This window comes from Benincasa hispida, chromosome 1 (genome assembly GCF_027475165.1).
Source record: "Benincasa hispida cultivar pf3 chromosome 1, pf3_genome.v1.1, whole genome shotgun sequence".
NCBI classification, from domain to species: domain Eukaryota; kingdom Viridiplantae; phylum Streptophyta; class Magnoliopsida; order Cucurbitales; family Cucurbitaceae; genus Benincasa; species Benincasa hispida.
In genome coordinates this window covers 1207023-1227706 of record NC_143478.1, presented here as the reverse complement: position 1 = coordinate 1227706, position 20684 = coordinate 1207023, and the positions used below count along the sequence as shown (strand labels likewise).

The following is a 20684-nucleotide window of genomic DNA, read 5'->3' as shown; positions in this document are numbered from 1 at the left end:
GCTCCACCACTCAACCTCCTATTCTAGATGGAACAAACTACTCGTATTGATCATAAAACTTGGAAAGCAATGGTAACTGGATGGACTTCTCCTCAGATTGAACTCTCGTTCCCTCAGTGCTATCTTTAACGGTCTGGGCAGATATATCTTTCGTCTGATTAATATATGTGTCTCTTCCAATGAAGTTCGAGACATTTTGGCTGTTGCCCATGAGGGAAGATCAAGAGTCGAGATGTCTAGACTTCAATTGTTGATCACTAACTTTAAAACCTTGAAAAGGCATGAAGATGAAACAATTGCTGAATTTAATGTTTGCTTACTTGACATTGGTAATGAATCTTTTGCCTTAGGTGAGAAGATCTCAGAAGAAACTGGTTAGAAAAGTTCTCAGATCTATGCCTAAGAGATTTGCTATGAAAGTAACTGCTATAGAAGAAGCTCAAGATATTGCCAATATGAAACTTGAGGAAATCATGGGATCACTACTTACTTTTGAGATGAATTTTGATAGAAAACTGTTAGGTTTTATGTCCTAAAACTCGCAGTTTGTAAAAGTTAAACATATTCTATTATTAATAAAACATGTCATTTAATAATTCTTCAATAAAGGTATTGAATCTATTAATTGCATTCATAGAGTCAAATCCAATAAACTAAGATCCATGACTATTATACGAATACTTGACCTTTATGTAGAGACATAAAGATGGATCAAATTCGATTAAATAGTCAAAACGGCCTATAGTATATCATTAAGATTTGGTACCTTATTCTGGTAACACTATTGGATGCGACCTACTCTGTAGCTGTTACAAATTGTTGTAAAAATACTACAAACGAAGTGATCCATATTCGTCCATATATTGACATAAGGAGTGGGGGCATCCTATGCAATGAGTTTGCATAAGATCGGACTAAGAAATAAGTCACTCTTACTTTATAACTTTGTTTACTGTTTAAGACTGACTATTTCGCTTACATAATTTAAGTAACTCGATCTTAATCCTGAGCTAACTATGGACTCATGTTTATTCAGGATTACCCTTAGATTTTCATAAGTGAGGGTTGGCTCAACAACGCCGGCTCAATAAGCCACCAATTCCAGAGGTAAGACCGGGTAGATAGCTGGGGACATAGGATGCAAGATAGAATTCATATCTACCCGATTTAGGGATCAGAGAAAGGTTGTTTTCTTAAGTACTGAATCCAGGTCTTGAACAAGAGATCCCACCCTCTCACTGGCTCGAGAGGGATCCAGTTTAGTGATTGGATCATAAACCAATTGTTCATTAGAGGATCAATTGGAACTTAAGGAATAAGACATAATATCGAGGGTAAAACAACACATTGACCCAGTCGATATTATGGACAACCCGTGAAGGGTCGACTTACTAGTTATGGTTTTATCATTTTGACACGAATAATAGTGAGGAGAGTGCAACTATCGAGCTATAATGGTGTGACCCAATAGTTAACGAATACTGATTAATTTGGTCTAAAGAGTTTAGCTAATTAATCTTAATCGTTTGAGCTCATGATCTGTAGGTCCATAAGGTCCCTTTACTAGCTTGTAAAACATGAACACCTTGAATCATTAAATTGAATGAATTTGGAATGATATCAATTTGAATTGTTCAAATTGAATTTCAATTTGAAAATGTTCAAATTTGAAATTAGGTTTTCTGAATTTGAATCAGTTCAAAATCAAATTAGGGTTTGTTTTGATTATATTCGATATAAATAACGTTTAATTTGATGAAATTAAACAAAATTGGAGAGTATATAATATTTAAATGTTGATTTAAATATTAATTACATGAATAAGATTCATGTTTAAAATTAGATGTCTGATTAATTTAATATTGATATTAAATTAAATTAAATTAATTAAATATGTTTAATTAATTAAAATATCAAATTAGTTCCAATTAATTCAATTTGAGATATTTAATTTTGATTTAATCAAATTATGAATCGATTAAATTAGGTTTTAATTAATTCAGAATTAATTAAAATAAATTGGAATTTTGAAATTAAAAGTGGAAAATTAGAGAAAGTGGGTTTATCCCATTTTCTTCTCTAGCATGAGTAGTCTTCATGTTTGATGACAATCCCACTAAATTTAGATAGCAGCGAAAGGCATTGTTGATGTTGCTTGCATGCTGCTGAAGTATAAAACACCTTCAATTTGCTGGGAGGAGGTGAATGGATTGAGAATTAAAGGCAGGAAAAAGGTTTCTGGTTCAGCTTATTCTTCCTCTTCAAACCCACAAAATCACTTATCAAATTCACTAAAATCTAAGTTTCACCACTCAAATTCAAGGCTGAGAATAGTATAGAAGGGGCACGGTTGATTTGGAGCCGAATTGGAGTGAAGAACAACTTGAAATTTGAAGAATTCATCAAAAGGTATTTATCTTGAAACCCATTTATAAAATTGTGTTTTGCATGCTTTAGAACTCAAATTAAATGTAATTAGGGTGTTTACTGATTCTGTTTACTTCTGTTGCATGCTTGTGTATTCCATAAAAAATATGTCAAGAGAAACCAAAGTATTGCCCTCCAATCATCTATAAATGATCAGTTTGAAGGTAAAATTATAGAATCAAAGGAATCTCTTGCATACTTGATATCTTTGCTATATGAACAACTTAACAAGGTTATAAATCACTTTGAAAATAAATCTGAAAATTATATGCCTCGAACATGCTAAAGAAAGAGGACATAAATATTGAAATCCATACAGATCTTAGAATCAGAAGAAGGATTTTGATAACTCAATCAATATTGATCAGAATAAAAGAAAATCCTTCCGCAACAAGGAATGTGAAGGTTATGGTCATTATCAGTTTAAATGTCCAAATTACCTCAAACGGCAAAATAAGAGTTCTGTGTTAATTTTGTCTGATGAAGACTCTAAAGATACAAGTGAATCTGAAGAAGATGTCAGAGCCCTTGTTAGTAACATTTTCGAGGACATTCATAGGGGCAGAAATAAAGAAATGTTATGTAAGGATAGTAGTAATGAAGAAGATGAAGATTCCCAAGTGGGAGCCTTCATCACTTATTATGGCACGTGGAGTACCAAAACGCATGAAAATATTTTTCTTCAGGAATTTGGAGACTATTGCCGCATCACTTGCGGCGCATGCTATTGCTTCTACCTGTTTGGACACATAGTTGACGGCTAACATACTATAACTGTGACCATTCGAAGGTGGGAATGGTCCCATGAAATCAATGCCCCAAACGTCGAACAACTCTAGTTCTAGAATGATGTTCATGGGCATCGCAAGTTTCCATGAAATGTTACTCGTGCGTTGGCATTGGTCACATTTCATTGCGTAGTCTCTGGCATCCTTAAATAATGTTGGCCAATAGTACCCACTTTGTAAGACATTTTTTACAATGTGTTGCCCTCCAAAGTGTCCACTATATGGTGAATCATGACATTGCGATAATATGCGTTGATGAGCAACATCCGATACACATAGTCGCATAATCTGGTCTGACCCCCTCTAATACAGATTCGGCTCATCCCAATAATAATATTTGCATTCATGTTTGAGCCTCTTCTTTTCATGGTCGGTGTACTCTTCAGAAAATTGCTTGCAAACGAGATAATTGACTATGTCAGCGTACCATGGCAATTCTTCAATATGAAACAGCTGCTCATCTGGAAACACCCGCTCACCTTTGACTCATTGTGGTCAATCTCAGGATTTTCCAATCTGGATAAATGATCCGCAACTTGGTTCTCCATCCCCTTGCGGTCAATTATTTCCATATCGAATTCTTGAAGGAGGAGAACCCATCTGTCCACCTCGGCTTCGCGTCCTTCTTTGTCATTAGATATTTTATCACCGAGTGATCAATATGGATGAGTACTTTTGTTCCCAGCAGATATGCTCTAAACTTTTCTAACGCAAATATTACCACAAATAGCTCTTTTTCTGTGGTGGTGTAGTTAGTTTGAGAAGGGTTTAATGTCTTACTTGTATATGTGATGGGATGCAGTATTGTTTTTCTCTTCTGTGCTAGTACTACTCCCATCGCATACCCGCTCGCATCGCACATTATTTCAAAAGGAAGTTCCAATCTGACACGATGAAAACGGGCGCAGTCGTCAGTGTATTCTTTAAAATCATGAATGCGTTGCGGCAATTATCATCAAAGTCAAATTTCCTATCGGCTTCCAACAACGCACTCAGCGGTTGTGCTATTTTTGAGAAATCCTTGACAAAACGTCTGTAAAATCCGACATGCCTCAAGAAACTCGTTATAACCTTTACACTTGTTGGGGGTGGGAGCTTTTCAATTGCTTCTATTTTTTCCTTGTCCACCTCCAACTCGTCTTGAGATACCTTGTGCCCCAGCACAATACCCTCCTTCACCATAAAATGGCATTTTCCTCAATTAAGTACGAGATTCGTCTCATCGCATCTTTTCAATATCTTCTCCAGGTTAGCAAGACAGATTTCATATGTGTGCCCATAGATAGAGAAGTTATCCATGAATATTTCAACAGAGTCCTCAAGATATTCTGAAAATATGGCTATCATGCACCTTTGGAACGTGCTCGGTGCATGACAGAGGCCAAACGACATGCGGCAAAAAGCGGAATTTCCATATGGGTAGGTGAATGTGGTCTTTTACTGATCTTCAAGAGCAATCATAATCTAATTATAACTGGCATACCCATTCAAAAAGCAGTAGAAGTCATTTCTGGCTAGACGATCCAGCATTTGGTCAATGAAAGATAAAGGGAAATGATCTTTCTTCGTTGCCGCATTTAGCTTGCGATAGTCCATGCAAATACGCCATCCGGTGACGATCCTTTGCGGTATCAGCTCATTATTTGCGTTGGTGACTACCGTCATCCCACCTTTTTTGGCACGCATTACACGGGGGTGGCCCACGTGCTGTCTGCTATCGGATAAATGATGCCCGCATCTAACCACTTGATTATTTCCTTCTTAACGACCTCTTTCATCGCAGGGTTGAGTCTGTATTGATGTTCGATCGATCCTTTGTGGCTTTCTTCGAGACGAATTCGATGCATACAATATACGGGGCTAATTCTTCGAATGTCTGCGAGCATCCAGCCAATCGCTCGCCCATACTTTCTCAGAATGCTCAGCAATGCATTCTTCTGGTCTTCATTAAGTTCAGAGGAAATAATTACTGGCAGTTTCTCATTCTGCCCCAAAAAATGCATACTTTAAGTGATTCGGCAGGGTCTTCAACTCTATTATTGGTGGTTCTTTTATGGACGGTTGGGTTGTTTTTCTTTCTTCATTTTTTGTTGGCTCATCTTCTTGGGTTGCGATCATCTCATCTTTGTTGTTTGTTTTTTCTATGATAGCATTACATGCAACAATGGATGTGCTTGCATCCTCATCTTCATTTTCATCGTCAGGCTTCTCTTCTTCATTCAAACTCTAGTCGTCGTCAGATTCATTCAGGTCTTCTTCGTCATAAAACTTCATGGCACGGATGATGTTGAACTTGAGCTTCTGTCCATTCACGCTCAAGGTGATCTCTCCTTTGTGCACATCAATTTGGGCACGACCTGTTGATAAAAATGGTCGTCCGAGTATGATGGGCACATCTTTATCGACTTCGTAATCTAAGATGATGAAGTTGGCTGGTAATATAAATTTGTCGATTGTAACCAGCACGTGCTTCACCTTCCCTTCTGGATGCACCAGAGATCTATCTGCTAGTTGGAGAGTCACGATTGTGAGTGCAAGTTGCCCCACATTCAGCTGCTTAAAAATTGACAGAGGCATCAAGTTGATGCTGGCTCCAAGGTCACACAATGCTTGCCCGATGTACAATCCTCCAATGGAGCAAGGTATAGTAAAGCTCCCAGGATTGCTCATCTTTAGTGGGATTATAGATTTCGAGCTCTACGTCAAAGCCACCATGGAAAACTTAACAGTGCTTCTCTTCTTGGTTACCATATCCTTCAGAAACTTCGCATATGTGATAACGGGCAGAAATGCATGTTATCATAGTGCTAAGTTCTTAAACAATACTGGCTTGCATTGATAAAATATGTTAGATTGCGTCCAAAAAGCATCAAATTCATAATATTGCGGTCGCATGCATTCATCACAAACAGTTGATTTTTGTATTTTTATGCAGAATATGCATTGACGCAAGGCGAAAAGAGCGATTATAAGAAATCAACACACGAGCACAACATTACCGCAAGGCTTTACGGTGATTTGTGTTCGCAAACATATGCTCAAGAAGGATTGTCACAAAGAGCTGATGCAACTTGGTGGGCGCATCTGGGTGAAAGACATAATTAATCACGATGGGACAGAAAACTGATGACAGTCGAATCTGAATTAAGTTGACAGCCGCTAACGATAACAAGTACATTCAGCTTTTCGGTGACAAATATTCGGCGTATCAATCAGGAAATTAAAGTCATCTCATCTGTGCAATAATAAGAGAGAAGCCGCCTTTCACCCGAAGCTCTATAAATACCAAAGGCATCCTTCAGAAAAAGGGTTCGAAAGTTCGGAGAGTTAGATAATTTTTCCTTAGACAGTTTAGTCTTGTTCTTAGATTTTCTTGTATTTTAAAGCAGACGCAAGAGAAGGAGGTTGTGCCGATAGATCGTTCCAGTAAGCTTGAGAGAGCACCGAAAACTTCAAGATCAGAGAGAGGGCCAACTTCTGTGGAAGCAGGAATATCTTTTGAACCGAATAGAGTTGCAGTGTAAAAGCCTTGGACCGCAAGGGATTGCTACCAAGCTCTCTATCTTTATCTTCCATTGTTATTGTGTATTCAAACTCTTTTAAGAAATGGAATTTACTTATCTATATCTGTTCACTCTCTGTTTATTACGCATGAGTAGCTAAATCTGTTAAATGGGTTGAGAAGCATTTAGCTAGCATAATTGGGGATCTTCATTCTATGTTCATCTTGTATTATATATGCTTCATTCGTCTATTAGAGATAATCGGGAGGGTAGTCTAAGGACAGGATCTAGGCTTGGGAAAGTCAGGTTAGAATCTAGGCTCGGAAGAGTCAGATTAGAAAGCATAATCAAGAGATAGAAGCTTAGGAATAAGCACTGTTTGCTATTAACGCATCACATGCATCATAGAGATAGGATATGATTTTGTGCGGTCACCTTGCCCTTGTGGATCTTGCATCTTCGCATAGGGAAAAAGTAGAGACTTAGAAATAAACTCTATAGACACTTTTGCATTCAACACATGCGTCCTAGACTTAGGAGCACCGCATTCGCATTGGAAAATGGCTTGCTGTGCATGGGTGTAGCATGACCGCATAGTCTGATGCATTCCCAAGTAATGCTAGCTAAAGACCTTTTCAACCTGTTCATCTGCATACTCAGTGCATCTATGACACAATTAGACTTTTCTCAAATCCGCCGCATTTGTTTATTTTTCATTATCACATCAACCAAACAAAACAACTATTTGAGTTACCGGTTACCGCAAAGTTTTCTAAAATTACCACCGCAACCTATTTTTCCAAGTCCCTGAGTTCGACCCTGGACTTACCAGGAACTCAGTGGGGTTTACACTTGGATTCCACTGAGAAAACTTAAGTGCTCAATGCATTTTCATCATCGCATTTAATTCACAATTCCACATCACAAAATAACGCATCAAGTTTTTGGCGCCATTGCCAGGGACTTCGGCAAAATAGTGTGCTAACGGTAATTTTTTTGATTTCTTTGCAAACTCTCAAACTCTGGCGAATTATGACCTGGAGATTGAGAGGACGTTCAGAAGGAGATTAAGAGACCGACAACAATAGTCAGATAAAGAAGATATGGCGGAGTAGCCTGGAAACGGAGCACCAAACGAAAACAACGTCATGGCGAATCCAATCCTTCTGGCTAATGATCGCAATAGAACTATTAGAGACAATGCATCACCAAACCTCTATGATTTCTCTCCAGAAATCATGAGGCCTGCCTTTGATGGAAGCAGATTCGAAATGAAACCGGTGATGCTACAGATGATCCAGACTGCAGGACAATTCGAAGGCCAGCGTGGCGAGGACCCATACGCTCACCTTCGTAGCTTTATAGAAATCTGCAACACTTTTGTATTCCCGAACATCTCTGTCGAAGAAGTTTTACTAACCTTGTTTCCATTTTCTCTCTGTGATTAGGCAAGAAAATGGGTGTATTCCTTCGAGCCGGGAGAGATCACTTCATGGGAACAGGTTGTAGAGAAATTTATGAAGAAATATTTTTCACCTACTGAGAATGCTAGACGAAGGAAACTCATCACGAATTTTGAACAAGACATGGACGAATCGCTCAGCGATGCCTGGGCGAGGTTTAAGAGGTTGATCTGGGACTGTCCACACAATGGATTGCCAGACTGCCTTCAAATGGAAATCTTTTATCATGGTTTAAATCCCGCTTTGCAGACTGCTACCAATGTGGTAGTCGCTGGTGGTTTGCTTGACAAAACGTATGATGAGGCTAAGAACATTTTTGATCACATCTCCAAAAATCACGAGGATTGGAGAGATAGTGATCAGAGACTGAAAATCAAGGATAACGACGCAAGTAATGGTGCTATTGCTTCACTATATAATCAGATGACCGCAATGATGAACTTAATTCAGGGAATTGCGATCAACAGCCCAACACCGCAAAATGAGCAAGTAAACGCAATTAGTCAAAACATCGTAAGGTGTGAGACTTGCGATGATGGGCACGCAATGGAAGAATGCCCGCAGAATACACAATCTATTTACTTTGTGAACAATAATCCATTTTCGAATACCTACAACCCCAGGTGGAGAAACCACCTCAATTTAGCATGGAAGAATCAGCAGCAGAATTTCCAATCTGTGGCGCAGAAAGAAGGGCCACCTGGATTCTTCCCGCGCAATAACGGTCAAAGAAGCAATCAAGCAGTAGCTCGCAACCGCTGTAATCCTCTTCCTTAGAGAGCCTGTGGAAGCAGTATATAGAGAAAAACGAAACTGTGCTTCAAAGTCAGGCTATGTCCATCCGCAATCTAGAATTACAGATGGGCCAAATTGCAAGTGAGCTAAAGAATAGACCGCAAGGGGCTCTGCCGAGTTCAACAGAATTTCCACACAACCCGGGGGGATTAGGTAAAGAGCAATGTCAGGTTGTGACATTGCGAAGTGAAAAAAATATGGAGGGAGAAAGAAAAGAGCCTAGCCGGATTACTCCTATTGTGGCAGAACCCGAAATTGCGGTGACCCAAAAAGAAGAAGGAGAAAAAGAAGCAATAGAGCCAGAAGTTGCGTCGAACTCAAAGCCAATAGAGATGGGGACCGTGAGAGTTCAGTTACCACCTTTCCCACAGAGAATTAGAAAGAAAAATAATGAAGAGGTACAGTACCAATGTTTCCTGTCTATGTTAAAACAATTACATATCAATATTCCATTCAGTGAAGCGATTGAGGAGATGCTTGCATACGCCAAGTTTCTGAAGGATATGGTAACCAAGAAGAGAAGCACTGGTAAGTTTGCCATGGTGGCTTTAACACAAAGTTTGAAATCAATAATTCCACTGAAGATGAGCGATCCTGGGAGCTTTACTATACCTTGCTCCATAGAGGACTGTACATCGGACAGACATTGTGTGACCTTGGAGCCAGCATCAATTTGATGCCTCTGTCGATCTTTAAGTAGCTGAATGTAGGCAACTTGCGCCCACAACCGTCACTCTCTAACTGGACGATAAATCTCTGGTGCATCTAGAGGGGAAGGTGAAGGACGTGCTGATCACCATCGACAAATTTATTCTACCAACCGACTTCATCATCTTGGATTACGAGGCCGACAAAGTGCTCATCATCATGGGGCGACCATTTTTATCAATAGGTCGTGCCCAGATCGATGTGCATAAAGGGGAGATCACTTTGAGCATAAACAGACAGAAGCTCAAGTTCAACATCATCTGTGCCATGAAGTTTCCTGACGAAAAAGACCTGCATGACTCAGACGACGACTAGAATTTGATTGAAGAAGAAAAGTTTGATGAAGAAAATGAAGAAGATGATGCAAACGCATCCATTGCTGTATGTAATGCGATCATAACAAAAACAAACAAGGAAGAAGAGATGATCGCAAACCAAGAAGAAGAGCCAACAGAAAAAGAAGAAAGAAAAGCAACGCAACTATCCTTAATAGAACCACCAAAAATGGAATTAAAGACCCTGCCGAATCATTAAAGTATGCATTTTTGGGGCAGAATGAGAAGCTGCCAGTAATAATTTCCTCCGAACTTAACGAAGACTAGGAGAATGCGTTGATGAGCATTCTGAGGAAACATGTGCGAGCAATTGGCTGGACGCTCGCTGACATTCGAAGAATTAGCCCAGCAAACTGTATGCACCGAATTCGTCTCGAAGAAGACCACAAAGCATCGATCGAACATCAATGCAGACTCAACCCTGCGATGAAAGAGGACGTTAAAAAGGAGATCATTAAATGGTTAGATGCGGGCATTATTCATCCTATAGCAGATTGCACGTGGGTCAGCCCCGTGCAATGTGTGCTGAAAAAGGTGGCATGATGGTAGTCTTGAACGAAAATAATGAACTAATACCGCAAAGGACCGTCACCGGGTGGCACATTTGTATGGACTACCACAAGCTAAATGTGGCCACAAAGAAAGATCATTTCCCTCTGCCGTTCATTGACTAAATGTTAGACCGTCTAGCTGGAAATGACTTCTACTGCTTTCTAAATGGCTATGTCGGGTACAACAAGATTATGATTGCTCCAAAAGACCAGGACAAGACAACATTCACCTACCCGTATGGGACTTTTGCTTTTCGTCGCATGTCGTTTGGCCTATGCAATGCGCCAAGCACGTTCCAACGGTGCATGATGGCCATCTTTTCAGACTATCTTGAGGACTCTGTTGAAATCTTCATGGACGACTTTTTTGTCTATGGACACACCTATGAAGTCTGTCTAGCCAACCTGGAGAAGATACTGAAGAGATGCGAAGAGACGAATTTGGTTCTTAACTGGGAAAAATGTTATTTTATGATAAAGGAGGGCATCGTGTTGTGGCATAAGATTTCCTGGGACGAGTTGGAGGTGGATAAAACAAAAATAGAAGCAATTGAAAAACTCCCACCTCCAACAAGCGTGAAGGTTGTACGAAGTTTCTTGGGGAATACTGGATTTTACAGACGTTTTGTTATAGACTATTCGAAAATAGCACGACCACTAAGTGCGTTGTTGGAGGCTGATAGAAAATTTGATTTTGACGACAATTGCCTCAACGCATTTAGAGTTTTGAAGAATGCACTGATTACCGTGCCTGTGTTAATTGCACCTGATTGGACACTTCCTTTTGAATTAATGTGCGATGCAAGCGGGTATGCGATGGGAGCAGATTTGGCACAAAAGAGAAAAACAATCTTACATCCCATTGCATATGTGAGTAAGACATTAAATCCTGCTCAGACCAATTACACCACCACAGCGAAAGAGCTTCTGGCGGTAATTTTTGCATTGGAAAAATTTAGAGCATACCTGCTGGGAACAAAGGTACTCATCCATACTGATCATTCGACAATAAAATATTTAATGATAAAAAAGGATGTAAATCCGAGGTTGATCAGATGGGTTCTCCTCCTTCAAGAATTTGACATAGAAATAATTGATCGAAAGGGGGCGGAGAATAAGTTGCGGATCACTTGTCCAGACTTAAAAACCCCAAGGTTGTTCGCAACGAGTTTATTGCGAAATCGAAAATTAAAGAACACAAAAAAAGGAACATAGAGTATGAAAGATCGACACATAGATATACGTGGTTCATTAACAGCGTGTTAGCTACATCCACGGGTAGAGGGAGAACAATATTATTTGAGAGAATGTTTTCGGAATTACATAAAAAACGATGGCTCTAGGTTAGAGAGTTTATATATCACACTGCTCTAAACCCTCGTACTAGGTTGTTCGAAGCGCCAACAAATAGATTCAAGGCATTTCAACAGAGTCAGAAGTGAGCGCAGTATTCCTAGATGAGCCTTATTCCAGATTGAAGAATTACCGTGGTACGCTGACATAGTCAACTATCTGGTTTGCGAGCAATTTCCTGAAGATTATATCTACCACCAACAGAGGAAGCTCAAACATGAATGCAGATATTATTATTGAGAAGCCGAATCTGTATAAAAAAGGGGCAGACCAGATTCTGCGACTATGCGTACGAAATGCTACTCAACAACGCATATTATCGCAATGTCATGACTCGCCACATGTTGGGCACTTTGGAGGACAGCGCACCGCAGCCAAGGTTTTATAGAGTGGATTCTTTTGGCCAACATTGTTTAAGGACGCAACTGACTACGTGATGAAGTGTGATCGGTGCCAACGCACTGTTAACATTTCATGGAAACATGCAATGCCGATAAACATCATCTATGAGTTGTTCGACGTATGGGGTATTGACTTCATGGACCATTCCCTCCATCGAATGGTAAAAATTATATTTTGTTAGCCGTCGACTATGTATCCAAGTGAGTAGAAGCAGTGGCATGCGCCGCAAGTGATGCGGCGATAGTCTCTTAATTCCTGAAGAAAAATATTTTCACTCGTTTTGGCACTCCACGTGCCATAATAAGTGATGAAAAGTCTCACTTTGTCAATCATACTGTCAAGAAGTTGCTATGCAAATACAACATTCTCCACGAAGTGGCCACCACATACCATTCGCAGACGAATGGTCAAGCCGAGGTGTCCAATCGAGAAATCAAGTTGATACTTGAGAAGGTAATAAGGCCTTCGCGGAAGGATTAGGCAACAAAGCTCGATGATGCGTCGTGGGCATACCAGATTGCATTTAAAACACCCATAGGTATGTCCTCATATAAGTTGGTATTTGGTAAGGCATGTCATTTGCCTCTGGAGCTAGAATACAAACCAATGTGGGCGGTGAAGAAGCTAAACTTTGACTTGGAGAAAGCAGGAGAAGCACGAAAACTTCAACTGGTCGAGTTGGAGGAATGGAGAATGAGCGTATATGAAAATGCAAAGATCTACAAGGAGCGCGCAAAGCGTTGGCACAACAAACACATATGTGGTAAAAATCTCCATGTGGGACAAAATGTCTTGCTCTTCAATTCACGGTTACAACTCTTTCCTGGCAAGTTAAAATCGTGCTGGTCCGGACCCTTCATCATTAAAGAATTATTCCAACATGATGCAGTGGAGTTGATTACTGAAGACGGGAGTTGTACGTTTAAGGTTAATGGGCAGCGAGTTAAGGCATATTGCGGGGGTGATTTTTAGCAAGAAAAGACACTGGAAATTAGACAGAACAACCATCTAACATTGTTATCTTCTCTAAGTTCCAAATTCTTCTTCAATTTGATCCAACGCATGCAAAAATCTGAATGTTACCACAATTACCTACATTGCCTACCTTATCAACTACTAATTGTTGAAATTCAACAAAGGTCATTTGATGATGAAAATTTATTTCAACTTCTTTGTAATTAATGTAATTGTCTCTCTCGTTGAAATGACCGTCATATAAAATTGGAATAATAAGAGTACCTACAAAATGCAGCATATAATAAATCATTTATGCATAATAATTTTTAAAATAACTCATATATCATATATATCTTAATATACAAACAAATATAACAACAAAATCAATATATACCACAGTATATAAAATTGAAACAGTAAGAGTTCCTATAAAATGCAGTACATAAAAAATCATATATGTAGAGCGATTTTTAAAATAACTCATATATCATATATATCTCAACATATAAACAGATATAACAACAAAATCAATATATAACTTAGTATACAGTAAAAAATAATAGAATACACAAACGGTACAAGATGTATATAAACAACTAGTACTTTGTGTCAAAGATAAAAATGAAAAAAATGAAAAAAAAATGCTATATAAACAACTAGTTCTTTGTGTCACACATTGTACTTAAATAGAATATTGCATCTAAAAATAACAATATATACACAACATTTAAACTTTTGCAACTAACCTATTTCAATATTGGGGAAGAACGACCAAAAAATCTATTGAATGTACAAAAGAAACCGAAAAAATAAATGAAAACCAAAGAAAACTAAAAAAATGAAATGCAAACTTAAAAAAAAGAAAAAAAAGAAGAAAGAAATCGCATGAAGAAAATAAAGAAGGATAAGGGGATGAAGAAGATAATGCATGAAGGAAACCAAATGCATGAAGAAAATGGAATTGAAAGCATGAAAAATTAGGGGAAAAAATTGCAAACGCAAAATAACGTGATAACATGAAAAAAATGAAAAAAAAATGAAAAAAAAATGAAAAACATGAAAAATGAAGATGAAGAGCAAGGGGAGGAATAATGCATGAAGAAAACAAAAAAAAAAAAAAAATGCATGAAGAAATCAGGTAATGGAAGGAAAAAAACACAAATCTTTCTATTGCCAAGAAGAGAGGTGAAAAAGAGCAAGAAGTAGAACGGATAAAAAGAGTTTTGTACAAAAAAAAAACAATTAAAAATGTATTTGACGATGAAACATCAATCTATTATTAAGTCAATCTAAAACACGTTAAACAACATAAAAAGTACGAGAAAATGGGATTCACTAATAAAAAATCATAATTACATACCAAACAATGATAAAAAAGATGAAAATGCAAAAAAATAAAATAAAAAAGGTAGTCCAAAAATAACACTAAAAACTTTTATTGAAAACTTTAAAATTAAAGACATTTTTGAAAAATATAGTGGAAAGAAGATTTTTTATGTAAAAATCTTTTGAAATAAAAAAAATGTAATATATTAAAATTTAGATGTAGGGTAGTCCCAAAACATGGAGACTAAATTTGTATGTATATATATATATATATATATATTCAATAAAAAGGAAAGAAAATAAGAAAGAGAGTGGAAATAGAGTAAAACGGACAGCTACCGTCCTCGACTATGGTGGATGGATATTTAAATATTTTTGCGTTTATTCCAACTATTCTTTGGTCAGTTGACTTTGTAAGATAAAAAGCAAAAGAAAAGGGGAGGAAAAAATTAAAAAAGAAAAACAAATCGGAGATGGACATCAACCAGCTACCGGTGGAGTGCATTTCTTCCATTCTGGCGTTCACCTCGCCGAAGGACGCCTGCAGATCCGCCGCCGTGTCGCCGGCTTTCAGATCCGCCGTCGATTCCGACGCTCTGTGGACCAATTTTCTGCCGTCCGATTACCAGCAGATTATTTCTCAGGCTTCGTCTTCATCTTCGTCTTTGTTTCTGAATTCCTTGTCCAAGAAGGCTCTTTACTTCCATCTCTGCGATCATTTGCTTTTCATCGGCTCTGGAAATTCGGTAATTCAATTGTTTCACTTATCCTAAACTAAATTTTGATTTGTTAAATCTCTATTTAATTACTCTACCAAATTCTAATTTCCTTTTTTATTCGAGAAGACTCTGAATATTATTCAATTTTGCATGTCACCAATTTAACATTTTTATAAATCTGTGGGATCTTGTGCTAGAAATAAAATTCAATTACATGAATAATAGACTTCTTAATCTTAACAACGACTTATTAGATGATCTATGTAAAATTTGATAATTTAAAGAATTATGGTACATTTTAAAGTTTAGAAAATAAATTATTGTCCTAATTAAATTTTGATGGACCAGTAATTTAAGCGTGTTTGATTATCATTTTTTGTATTTGGGTTTTAAAAAAATTAATCTACCCTTTTCTTTTCAAAATTCAAGTTTAGTATTAAAAAAATTGATTTTGTTTTTGAAAATTTCTAACAATAATTCAAATGTTACAGAGAAGTTACGAAAATACAAAAATAATTTTTTGGGAAAAATAATTTTTTGGTCCCTAAGTTTTGGGTTTTCTATTTAGTCATCAAGTTTTAAAATAGGAAAATTATTTTAGATAAAAAAATTGCTAAAAATATTTACAAATAATAGCAAAATATCATAGTTTATTTACAAAAGACCACGATAAACTACTATATGTGTCTATCATGACACATATAGACAGCGTGGTTTATCACAAATAGATGGTGATATTTTACTATGATTTTGTGAATATTTTTGTTCATTTTTCTATATTTGAAAATAGCCCTTCAAAATATTACATATTTAGTCCTTAATTTTTGAGTTTGGTTTCAATTTAATATATGGGTTTCAAAATGCTACAATTTTTCCCTTACATTTGAGTTTTGCTTCAATTCGATCCCTATGTTTTGAGATTTATATTTTTAACTTTGATTTTTATCACTAAATACTCATTTTTTGTCTTTAGAGTTAATTTATGTTACTAAATTAAAAATCATTACAAAAATTATAATTAATTAAGTTTCACAATTTTCATCACTTTTAAAATTTTACTTAATAATTATTTTTAATTAATTAATAGAAATTAACATCAGTAATTGAAAGTTAGTATTCAATGAAAATTTGAGGTTAAAAAGAAAAACTCTTAAAACCCAATGATCAAATTGAAACAAAACTTAAAATTTAAAAACTAAATGTATAACATTTTAAAATCTAGGGCTTCAATAAAAATTAAAGCGGAAATCTAGGAAAAAAGTAATATTTCCTAAATTTTTTTTTTCAGAACTAGAAAGCAAAAAATGGAAAAACATTGTTTTTCTTGATTTTGTGTCTTTCCATCAAAATAATAGATTTAGAAGTATAGTATGAAATTAACATAAAATATAATTAGAGCTTTTTGAGATTGATCAAAATATAAATAATTACAACTATTGTGCTATTTTGGATTTATGAAATATTTATTTGAAATTAAATCTGATTGAAAATGGGAATTAATTTGAATCAGAGTTTTGCATTGGAGAAAGAGAGCGGCAAGAAATGTTATATGATAGGAGCAAGAGATTTAGACATTATTTGGGGGAATTCACCCGAATATTGGACATGGAAATCCATCCCTTCATCAAGGTACCCATCTAATTAATTTTCTCTGTTCAATATTTTATACGGTCTCATTCGATATTTTATTTACGTCTCTAAAAATTATGCTTCTTTCTTCCACCATTTTCTTACAGTAATTTTTATTCTTAATAAACATTTGACTGCTTAATATAATTTTAAAAACAATCACACTTTTTTTTTAGCTTTCAAACCGTTTGATTTGAATTTTGAAAATAGTCCCAAAAATTAAACAAGAAAACAAAGACATCGAACGATAGTTAGAAGTGATATTTGTGAGCTTAATTTAAAAAAAAAAAAAACCAAATAACTGCCAAATGAGTTAAAAAAATTTATTTATTTTGATTTATATATTTTTTAATTTTTGTCTATTTTAATTTATGTACTTTAAAAAATGTCGAATTTGGTCTCTTTGTTGTCTTTGTTATCCTTATCTTTTTCAATAACAATTTTAGCACACTTTGGAATATGTTTAATTTTAGTATTTGTATTCTCAAATAGTGTCCAATTTTAATATTTATATTTTCAATAAATCTTAAAAATAGTTCATATTGCTAGGTTATTGTTGGTTTTTTCCAAAAACTTTTTATTATTTAGGTCAAATTTCGCTTTTGGTTTCTTAACTTTTGTCAAAGCAACAATTTAGTCTACAAGTTTTATTTTGTAATGATTTAGTTTATGTCGTGAAAAATACTGTTAAGATTTAACAAAAAAAAATTTACACACTTAGATTGATAAATTAATTAGGGTTAAGTTTGTTTATAAATCGTAAAGATTAAATAATTACATGATAAAAATTGACAATTAAGTTTAACAAAGTTTTTGACGATGAGACTAAAATTGTCACAATTTTTTATAATATAGGGACTAAAGTGTCACAAGCAAAATTTTAAGAACTAAATTATTACAAATTTAAAAATGCATCGACTAAATCATTACAAATCAAAGTTCATGAATTAAATAGTTACTCTATGATAGAAGGAATTTCTCACCTATTATTTATTAACTTTTTAACAACTAATTTTGTAAACATATTCACGTAAAAGTATTTTCTAATATGAAAATTATTGATATTAATTATTTAATTAATTTAAACCTAGGGTCCCACACTTGAGAGATTATTCAAATCGCCTGCCACATTATAGCAAACAGTCTTACGCTATTAAATGTATATGATCGAGAAATAAAGGAAAAATGCCTCAAATCTATATCTATTATCTAACTATTACAAGACATCAGAGCTACTTTGAACTTGATTTCAACTTTTTAACCACTCTCGATTAAAAAAAATTTAACTTTTTCTTTTTTAATATTAACTTTCTAAACATATATTATATTTCCTAACATGAAAATTGTTATTATTATTTAATTAATTTCAATAAAAATTAACTTATATGGGCTACAATTAAAACAAACTTCAAATTATAATTAAGACCAAAATAATATTTTTATCTAGTATAAAATTTTGGTCCAAATACTATTCTGGTCTCTAGACTTTCAAGTTTGTTCATTTTTAGTTTTTACACTTTCAGTTGTCAAATTTTAGTTCTTATACTTTTAATAAATCTCAAATACTAGTTTATTGTTGATATTTTAAATTTTTTTTTTGTTATGTATTAGTTTTTTTTTACTATGAATCTTGAAAAAATATTCACATATTATATTTATTTATATGAAAATTATTATTATTAATTAACTAGTTTTGGTAGAAATTAATTATGAGAGATTAATTTAAAGATTTATTGACAATATATGGACTAAAATTGAATATTGAAAATACAGAGATTAAAATTAAACAAACTTCGAACTATAAAGACTAAAAGGTAGTTCCAACCTAAAATTTTTGCTTTTAAACCACAGGTTTCCTCAAGTGGCTGAGTTAGAAATCGTGTGGTGGCTTGAAATCAAAGGAAAGATAGAAGCTAGAAATTTAAGTTCCAAAACCAAGTACGCAGCTTACTTTGTATTCAATCTTGTGGAAAACCCTTATTGACGTCATGGATTTCAGATAAGACCTGTTTCTTTAGAAGTTCATTTCGAAGGGGCAGAGGTTGAAGAGGAAGGGAAGAAAAGGGTAATTTTGGACCCTCCCCAAGGATCTCTTTTAGTTTATGAAGAAAGATCAGATGGGTGGATGGAAATTGAAATGGGTGAAATCTTCAATGAATTAGGAGATGATGGCTCAATTGTTTTCCATTTGAAAGAGATTGATAACTTCATAAGTAAAGGTGGGTTAATTGTTGAAGGAATTGAGATTAGACCTAAAAATGATTAAGAATTCAATATTGCATGAAAAATTACTTGATGTGATTGCCCTTATTATTGTAATTGAGATACTAGAAAGAGAGAGATCCAAGGACATACTTTGTTTATTTTTTTTTCTTGTATATTTGATGTGCTGAATTACAAGTTTAGTTTATGAAATTTTAAGGTTACGTTTATTTATTGTTATTATACTTTTATATCCCCGATATTTAAAAATGTATAATAAATTTATGAACTATCAATTTTGTCTCAAATATGGATCCATTTTTTTTAATATATTTTTAGATTTACTGAATTTAACAAACATGTCTTTATTAAGTAGTCTGGATTATGTTTTTGAAAATTGTTTCTAAATTATGTGGTCCAACCAATACAAATTCTAAAAGGAACAATGTTATTTTTTCAATATATTCAGATTTTCAATTTGAAATTTTAAAATACATAATTATATTTTAAAAAAAGACATTAATAGTCATCTCATATTCTATAAAATATATATTATATCATATATATAAATTATATGATATTACAAAATAATAATTATACAAAAATTTTAACATATACCAAATTCAGAAATTTATAATTATTAATTAGTTTAATGGCTTATAAATATATTATCACACACAATTTGGTGGCTTAAATTAGAATTTACTATCAAATAGATGTTTGAAAACATAAAATACAATCATATTTTCATTGAAAATCCTTTATTTTCAAATTTATATTTTTTTAATTACCTACCAACTAGACTCTTAATTTTAAAGTTTATAAAAATTGACTAATCTATTAGATATATATCTTTTATATCTAATAGGATCATAAAAGCTTTTAGTTTTGTATCCAGTAGGTCCGGTTTGTCAAAAATCCTAAATAAGTCGAGGATCTATTAGACACAAGTTTGAAAAATTCAAAAATCTATTAGACAAAGAATTGAAAGTTTAAGGATCTATCAGACACTTTATAAAGCTTGATCTACTCGACAAACATTTTTAAGGGTCTATTAGACACTTTATAATGTTTAAAAGGACACAAGAACAAAAAAATTGAAAAAGTTAAAAAATCAATTAGGCATTTTGTTTAAATTCATAGACTAAATATACACAAATTTAAAAGTTAAGAGTCTTAGACTTACAATTTAACATATTTAATACTAGTAGGCTAATAGAATGTTTGAATAATTTTTCATCAAGATGTAAATTATATAGATAAATTTGAAGTTTTAGGGATTGTTTCATTTAAAGTTTTAGCTGCTGAGAATGAATGTTTGGAAATCAAGGATAACTGTATTTGATTGTGCATGTAAAATATTATCAAAATTTTATAAAAAAATTATTATATTTAATTTATGAAATTAAGCACGATAGTCTTATATAATTATGATAGATTAATTAATTGAAAAATAAATATCATTCGTGCTACTATGGGTTTTTGAAATTTTAATTAAAAGTAAGTTTTATGACATAAAATTTGAC

The 20684-nt window shown here is 34.5% G+C and overlaps 1 protein-coding gene across 1 annotated transcript; it reads left to right on the top strand.

Moving 5' to 3' along the window:
- Positions 1 to 14898: 14898 nt before the first annotated feature.
- LOC120091197 (putative F-box protein PP2-B12) lies at positions 14899 to 19388 on the top strand. Its single transcript, XM_039049108.2, has 3 exons — positions 14899 to 15354; positions 16838 to 16956; positions 18808 to 19388. Exons 1-3 carry the CDS (start codon positions 15082 to 15084, stop codon positions 18938 to 18940), a joined length of 525 nt encoding a protein of 174 aa, XP_038905036.2. The 5' UTR covers positions 14899 to 15081; the 3' UTR covers positions 18941 to 19388.
- Positions 19389 to 20684: the final 1296 nt, after the last annotated feature.

What these genes read in the sequence shown, in the direction of transcription:
- LOC120091197 (XM_039049108.2), top strand. Translation starts at nt 15,082, where the DNA reads ATGGACATCAACCAGCTACCGGTGGAGTGCATTTCTTCCATTCTGGCG. An exon ending in TCATCGGCTCTGGAAATTCG is followed by an intron (nt 15,355 to 16,837) that starts GTAATTCAATTG and finishes AATTTGAATCAG; the next exon opens with AGTTTTGCATTGGAGAAAGA. An exon ending in AAATCCATCCCTTCATCAAG is followed by an intron (nt 16,957 to 18,807) that starts GTACCCATCTAA and finishes TTTAAACCACAG; the next exon opens with GTTTCCTCAAGTGGCTGAGT.